General features: G+C 48.6%; 2 protein-coding genes across 3 annotated transcripts in view; both read left to right on the top strand.

The window, feature by feature from the left end:
- Positions 1 to 541: 541 nt before the first annotated feature.
- On the top strand, positions 542 to 4,642 carry tmem177 (transmembrane protein 177). 2 transcript variants are annotated; one of them, XM_024287091.2, is made up of 3 exons: positions 542 to 680; positions 1,550 to 1,804; positions 3,813 to 4,642. In XM_024287091.2, exons 2-3 carry the CDS (start codon positions 1,604 to 1,606, stop codon positions 4,542 to 4,544), a joined length of 933 nt encoding a protein of 310 aa, XP_024142859.1. In that variant the 5' UTR covers positions 542 to 680; positions 1,550 to 1,603; the 3' UTR covers positions 4,545 to 4,642. The 2 variants fall into 2 exon arrangements, with proteins under 2 accessions (XP_024142859.1, XP_024142860.1); XM_024287092.1 differs by having other exon boundaries at positions 551 to 684.
- Positions 4,643 to 6,620: 1,978 nt separating this feature from the next.
- The window catches only part of ptpn4a (protein tyrosine phosphatase non-receptor type 4a), a 36,750-nt gene continuing 36,042 nt past the window's right edge, over positions 6,621 to 7,328 (top strand). The window contains exon 1 of the mRNA XM_024287067.2: positions 6,621 to 7,092. The gene's annotated coding sequence lies outside the window, so the exon portion shown is untranslated. The remainder of the gene's footprint in view (positions 7,093 to 7,328) is intronic.

The following is a 7,328-nucleotide window of genomic DNA, read 5'->3' as shown; positions in this document are numbered from 1 at the left end:
TTATTTAGAAAGATTGTTGTATCCTCGGCTAGCTGGCTTATTGAAATTTCTGTGTTTGCAACTGACAGTTTACCAAAGTCAGCATGTCTGATTAACAAAGAAAGCATTTCTGTAGCTGCAATAAAGAGAAGGGGTGAAATTGGGCAACCTTGTTTTATTCCTTTGCTAACATTGAATCTTTGAGATGTACCCTGGGGTAAACAAACAGAGCTGTTAGTATCCTTATAAAACGTTTTAATTATGTCAATGAATTCCTTACCAAAACCAAAGAATTGCAAAGTTTGAAACATAAAATTGTGCTCAATCGTGTCAAAGGCCTTGTAAAAATCTAAGAATAGAATAAAAGCGTCTGTATCGATCAGATGTTCATAGTCAATCAAATCCAGAACTAGGCGTAAATTATAACGAATTGAGCGACCTTTAATAAATCCTGATTGAGTTTCAGAAATTATTTGGGTTATACCTGATTTGAGTCTGTTTGCATCAAAGTGAGGAAATCTGACACTAAAAATGATACCTGATGAAGAACCAGACTCCGCCCACAGGCGGCCCCGCCCACTCGCGCTCCGCCGTAAAGCAGCATTAGTCTTTACGACAGTCGAAGTGCTTTGCGGTAACCTTCATCTGTCATGTAAGATGTTGTGAAGGAGCTCCTGTCCGCGTGCCGAAGAGCCGAACCCGTTAGTATGTTTTCCTTACACTGTCTCTGGTGCGCGCGCGCTTAACGAGCCGTTTCTGCGTTAGTGTCGCTGATTGAAGCTTCGAGGCTTCTGGGCCGATCCAAACGAACTTCTGTGAAGGTTCCGACTCAGATCTGAACACAAGTTTCACTTGAAGAGAATTATTTAAAACAAATATCAACGGAGGTTTCTGGAAAGCTTTAATGCATCTGGAAATGTGAACTTCCGGTCCCTCTGCTGTTACTACATTATGGGATTAATTTAGCTGCGTTTGTATGTTTGTTTCTAAAGTTTCAAAAGCTCATGAATCTGCAGTCTGACCTGAATCCCATATAAACAAGTGAATAATAACTAGAATCCTCTGCTGATGAGAGAATAAATGCCACAGATTTACCTGGAAGAGCAATGGCGTAAAGGTCACGTGACTCTGTAGCTTCTGAACAATAAACTCGTGTTTTAATCTTAAATATATTCAAAACGGGATCAAATTATTCATGTAAGTCTGAATTTAGCCTGCTAATGCGGAAGTCCTTTCAAAATAAGAGTATTATTTAGGCATTTCTGGAACTAGTGACTGCTGTCAATCAACTACAACAAAGATGGAGATTCTTAAAGAGGAAACTCGCTGGAACCAGCACTATATGAAATAAAAATGTGTTCAAACTGTTTGTGGAAATCCTGGAAGTTCATTCTTCTCATAACGTGCTGCTGTTTGATTAAGATGATGGATTCTACTGAGACGTCGGCGACTGTTCTTCTGCTCACCCGTCATGATCATCTATATAAATGATGTCATTTTCCTTTTCAAACTGATCTCCTGCTAAAGTCGCTCCTGCAGGAGGTTCATGGACCTCTGCTCTCCTCCACAGATGTTCACTGCAGAGACCTGCTGACTCAGCTCCAGGCCGGGCTGAACCGCCGCGATGGCGTCTCGTTTCCTGAAGTACTCCGTGCTCCTCCAGAAGTACCGGACGCCGCTGCTGGTGGCGAGCTGCGGCGGGCTCTTCGCTGCCAACATGTTCTACCACGTCTTTCCGGACCTGTCCTACCGGCAGCTCTACCAGGCCTGGCACAAAGGAGAGCCGGTGGAGCTGTCCGGGAAACTGGAGCAGCTTTTCCAGGAGGTAACGCTTCTGAATCCACCAAACACCAGAGAAACGGGAAGAGTTGAAGGCGGTTTGAGATCTAGATGTTTATTGAAGGTCACTGCTGAAGAAAGGATCTTAAAGCTGGATTAAGATGTTTTTAGTTTATGTTAAAAAAGGATTTTATTTTTGTTTAGAAAATGAAGCTGAAATAAAAGTAAAGATCAGTGCAGATGAAGCCAGGCGGTCCTGATACCACACATGTGGAGGTCCAAGTTTAGGAGAGGTGCTGCAGAGCTTCTGTTCCAGAGTGAGACGATCTCTGATGAAGGTCAGGAGCTGCATCGGATCCAGAGAAAGTCCATGAAATGATCCAGAGAGAAACTGCAGGTGAGCAGGTGGAGCGGCAGAAGAATGTTGGAGATGTTGGACTACAGCTGGAAGTCAGTAGCTGCAGTTTGATGTGAAAACGACCTCCAGCAGACATAGAACTGTGTACATGACCCTAAAAAACAATCAGATTCTAACACCCCAATGAGAATAGTGTGTGTGGCCTTATAAATAAAATTGACTAGAATTGAACTCCAAACATTTACATACGCCACACTTTAACCGGAATAACTCTTTGTGACATCCGCAGAATTATCTAAAATAAGGAAATCGTCCATAGAAGAAGAAAGTGTTCTGTTGTAAACTAACAAAGATGCATCTTTGAGTGAGATGATCTTCTGAGCGTGCTTTTATTAATATTAATAATATTTTTAAATGACTGTTCGCTCATGAGTCTGAGTGTTCAGTATCTTCTTGACCGAAAGGGTTAGACATGTACTCTCAGATGCACTTAAAGGGAAACCAAACAGGGCAGTTGGAGGCTGACTCCATTCTCAATGCCAAATGCCAAAAAAGGAGGCGGGGCCAGTGGAGCCGGAGGTGTGGCTTGGATCTATGATTGACAGGTTAGCTTTATGTAGCTGTAACGCTATATGGCGCAGTTCTTGCACTATTTAAAGCTTACTCTGTGGAGATAATAAAAATGTAAATATATCACGACATCAATCATTTTCTGAGCTTTAATTTGAGTCAGGTGAAAATCGGTTCAGAAATGAGGGAGCTAGCCCGGTTTTTGAGGTTGATCCATAGACTGTATATAAGAGTAATTTATATAATAATTATATATATTATTTTTGCAGTCAATGGGTTGATCCTGCATGTCCTCCATTGAAACAGCTGCGTTCTGTTTCCTCCCCAGAGGTCACATGATCATACAGTACAGAACATAAATTCACATGATTGTTTGGGTGGTTTCAGAGGACTGTTCGAAGCGAGGACCGACATTTCCGCATCTAAAAGCTGCTGGATCACACCGTCGTTAAAGCCGCTCAGAGACACGGTTGTCCTGGGAGACACGGTTTTCCCGAGTCCAGCAGTTCGCTCATGCAGAGCAGCCGATTGGTCCCGTCTGCGCTCCATAGTCTCCTCTGGAGCGCCATATAGTCCATGCATGACGTAAAATCCAGAACACTAACGACACAATCAGAATAAATCTGTACATCCACGATCAACAATCGGTATAATAACTCACCTGTCTCTATCGGAGGGAGATTCTGATCCAATCGAGTCTGATCGGGTCAGAGTATTCCGAACGGCGTGTTACCATGACGACTTTTTAATCTGATCAGGCGTTTATTCCCATTACTGTGTCCATGTAAACACAGCTAATGATGAGGTGCTCTGTAGGTGACAGAGGGGATCAAGATGAAGGCGGGATTACATCAGGGATCAGCTTTGAGCTCCTGCTGGTTTCCATGGTGATGGATGAGGTTAGACAGGAGATTGTGTGGATCATCATGTTTGCAGATGATGCTGTGATCTCTAGTGAGAGCAGGTGGATCAACAGATCCAGTGGATGGATTCCTCCGGCGTGCTGAGTCGGCGTTCCGGCGTGCTGAGTCGGCGTTCCGGCGTGCTGAGTCGGCGTTCCGTCGGCTGTCACCCAGCCTTCATTCCTACCTGCATGTCAACGTTTTCAGGTGTCTTTCTGCTCCAGGTGCTGACGGACTGCAGGATCAAATCCTCCAACAGCTTCTCCGCCTTCGCCTCCTTTGGGTTCCACCCCGTTGGCGCCGGCGTCCCCTGGCTTCCTGCGGGGGTCCAGATTGGCATCCCGGCTAACTTCAACAGCACCGCTGACGACCTGAGCGGCATAACCAACCGCAACATTTTCATCAACGGCAAAACGGTGGACTGGGCCAGCGAGACGGGCTCCGCCCTCAAGGAGGCGCTGGTGTTCTCCCTGGAGGCGCAGAAGTTCGCCATCGCGCGGGAGGTGGTCCGGCTGCAGTCCGGGGGCCCCATGTTAAACGCGGCGGTGGCGCCGCTGTGTCTGGGCGGGGTGTGGGTGTACAGTGTCCTGCTCAAGCAGGTGTTCGGGCTGCACGCCGGCTCCGCCCTGCTTCGGGGCGTGGCCAACATGGTGGCGCTGGGCATCGGCGCCGTGTCCTACTTCCTCACGTCGGACGCAGTCAGCCAGTGGATGGACTACAGCTCAGACCGCCACGCCGCACGGGTATCCCCAGAGTACGCTAAAGGGGGCGTGGAGTTCTACGACAAAATCCTGTCCAGGAATAAGACCCTGCGCTCCCTGATGGGACGCAGAGGAGAGGAGATGTACGCCCCCAGCGGGAACCTGTTCCCCGCCCACATCCTTCAGCTGAAGCACACGCCATACACGTCCCGGAGGGAGGGGCTTCTGGCTCTACTTAAGGAGGACAAGGTGTGACGGCGAGCGGGGGACCAAACGTCAAGTCCTAGTGTGGAAAAACGAGCAGAAATGAAATGTTATTGTGTGATTTCTGATTAAAAAGACGATGAATGCTGGCTTGTGTTCACTGTGGTTTGGTCTGAAGGTGGAGACGACATCAACACCAACACCAGTGTTTGTTTCTTAATCGGTAACAATCAACTGAGTGACAAACGCTTCCACAGAAGGAGGCGTTCAAATGTAATAAAGGGAAACTCTTCCGTGTTTGGGGGAAAGTTATGAAGTTTGACAAAGTTAAAGAAAATTCTGCTGTTTTGGTTCCAGACCTGCAGATCCAGACGAGCTTCTTGCTGCTGGATCACTGAAAGAGCAGCGTCCTCTCTGCCTTAGTGCCCTTGAGCAGCATTTCTCTTTTTCTGAGCGTCGTGTTCCGCAGGAGGATTTGGGTTCTGCTGCTGGACTCACGTTTCCTGACCACAGTGTCTTTCCCAGCAGCAACACTGCCGGCATTGTGTCCTCTGCTCTTCATCAGTCGCTTCATTTTGTGCTCCAGTAATCTCCAGCACAATGGAGCTTTGTTCCTGTGCGGCGCCGTTCCCCGCAGAGCCACATGGGGTCAGCATCAGCCTGTCAGGGTGCCCCCAACCCAGAGGAAGGCACAACAAACTGTACTTCTACAGTGGAATTAGGAATCTGTTATAATAACAACTGATCTCAACAGATGACAGGAAACACCAATAAAAAACAGATATTCAGATTAAGGAAAAAGTGAATCCAGTTTGTTTTTATGGTTTCATTATATCACAGATAAGAATCTTCAGAACAGAGAAACTCCAGAATTCATTATAAGAAGTATTTATAACTAATTTCATTTAGTTTAAAAATACTTCTTAGAGGGCTGCACGGTGGGCAGTGGTTAGCGCTCTTGCCTCACAGCGAGAAGGCCCCGGTTCGAATCCCGGCTGGGACCTTTCTGTGTGGAGTTTGCATGTTCTCCCCATGCATGCGTGGGTTTTCACCGGGGACTCCGGCTTCCTCCCACCGTCCAAAAACATGCTTCATAGGTTCATTGGTGACTCTAAATTGCCCCTAGGTGTGTCTGTGAGAGTGAATGGGTGTGTGATTGAGGCCCTGAGACAGACTGGAGACCTGTCCAGGGTGAACCCCGCCTTCGCCCATCAGCAGCCGGGATAGGCTCCGGCACCCCGCGACCCCGAAAGGGAAGAAGCGGTCAGGAAGATGGATGGAATACTTCTTAGAAACAGGATTAGACATAAAATACAAAAGTTTTTCCTATTTTTCTGGAAACATTTATTACACTTTCAGATCCACACAAAGTGGAATAAAAGATGTTTTTTTATTTATATCATTCCTCACAGATGATTCATGGCTATAAGAATATTATATGATGCTTTTTTCACCAAGAAAAAGGAGGAAATGGTTTATTGATCACGTGACTGTGAGGGTTAATCCCTCCAGTTGATTCTGGATCATTTTGATGCTGAGATACAATAAAAAGGCTAAAATAAAGTTATTGTGTATTTAGAGTAAACTAAAAAATCGGACTTCATTCATAAGATGTTTGGACAACAACAAATCATTTAATAGTTTCCATTGAGGTTCTGTTTGTGATTATAAATTAATCTCAGATAAATCTAACCCAGATTGAGCTGCACAGACCTGGATTAAAAGATGGAATCAGTGAATTATGGAGATGAAATCTGAGGAGTTTTCCAGGAACCAACATTCAGGGTAAATCCCTCATTTTCCTGTTTGTTTGTTTGCAGATGATGGTGTCATGTTCCATCCAGAAACAGGTATAATCCAGATATAATCCAGGTATAATCTAATCCTTCGAGCAGAACTCTAGAAACCAGCGGTCGTCGTGGCAACACAGATGATTGACAGGTTTCAGGTGCAGCTTTGTTGACTGCTGTCCGATAATGGACGCTCACCTGCACCGGTCAGCCGCCGCGAGCGCCCGTTAAAGTCCCGGATGTCTCGATCCTGTTATCGTGCCCCCGCCCCGCCCCCGCGGACTGGTTCGCTCAAAAACACCGCGCTCTGTCGCATGGCCACGCCCCTGTGCGTCGCGCTTGCGTGATGACGTCGGCTCAGGTCGCTGCAGGCAGCAGCTGCAGGATCGGGACGCGCTGACTACAACGACGAGCGAAAACTAGAGCCCTCTCCCGGTTCCGAATGAGCAGATCTGCCGCCGGAGCTCGGTTCTAGGCCCTCGCCGTCCCGCGGAGGATCCCGCTGGCGCGTGGTTCGGCGGGAATGAGCCGCTAGGCGCCGCGTTCGGCCAATGGTCGCTGCGAGGACTCCGGTCTTGTGGATTATCCGTCGTCGCCGCGCCAGTCTGATGGTGGAGCCCGGAGGAGGCCGCGCTCCGCTGGATGGATGTTCGTGAAGCAGCGCCGGTGAAGACGCCGCGCGCCTCCGGCCGCCAGTGGGCGAACTGAGCGTGGATGTCCGGGCTTGGCGGCCCCTTCACAGACACTCTTCTCCCGCCGCAGCGCTCCTCCGCCCCGAAACCTGGACGCCTCTGGAGCAGTTTATGACGGTAAGACGGCGGCGGGCGCGCGGGCGGGCCGGGGCTCGGGCCGGCGCGCGGACCGGCTCCGCGGGCAGCTGACGCTAGCGCGCTAGCTTAGCGCCGTCACGGATCAGGTGTCCGTGCAGCTACAACGCTCCAGAACCGGACAGCCGCCGCTGCTCCCGCGGCTCTTACGCAACGCTCGTCCTGCGGGGATCCCCGCAGAAAGGCGCGCGCGGCTACGACGCTGAAGTTGGCTTCCG

This window comes from Oryzias melastigma, linkage group LG21 (assembly GCF_002922805.2).
Source record: "Oryzias melastigma strain HK-1 linkage group LG21, ASM292280v2, whole genome shotgun sequence".
Classification (NCBI taxonomy): Eukaryota; Metazoa; Chordata; class Actinopteri; order Beloniformes; family Adrianichthyidae; genus Oryzias; species Oryzias melastigma.
The sequence above is the reverse complement of the archived record's forward strand: the minus strand, read 5'-3'. Positions and strand labels throughout refer to the sequence as shown.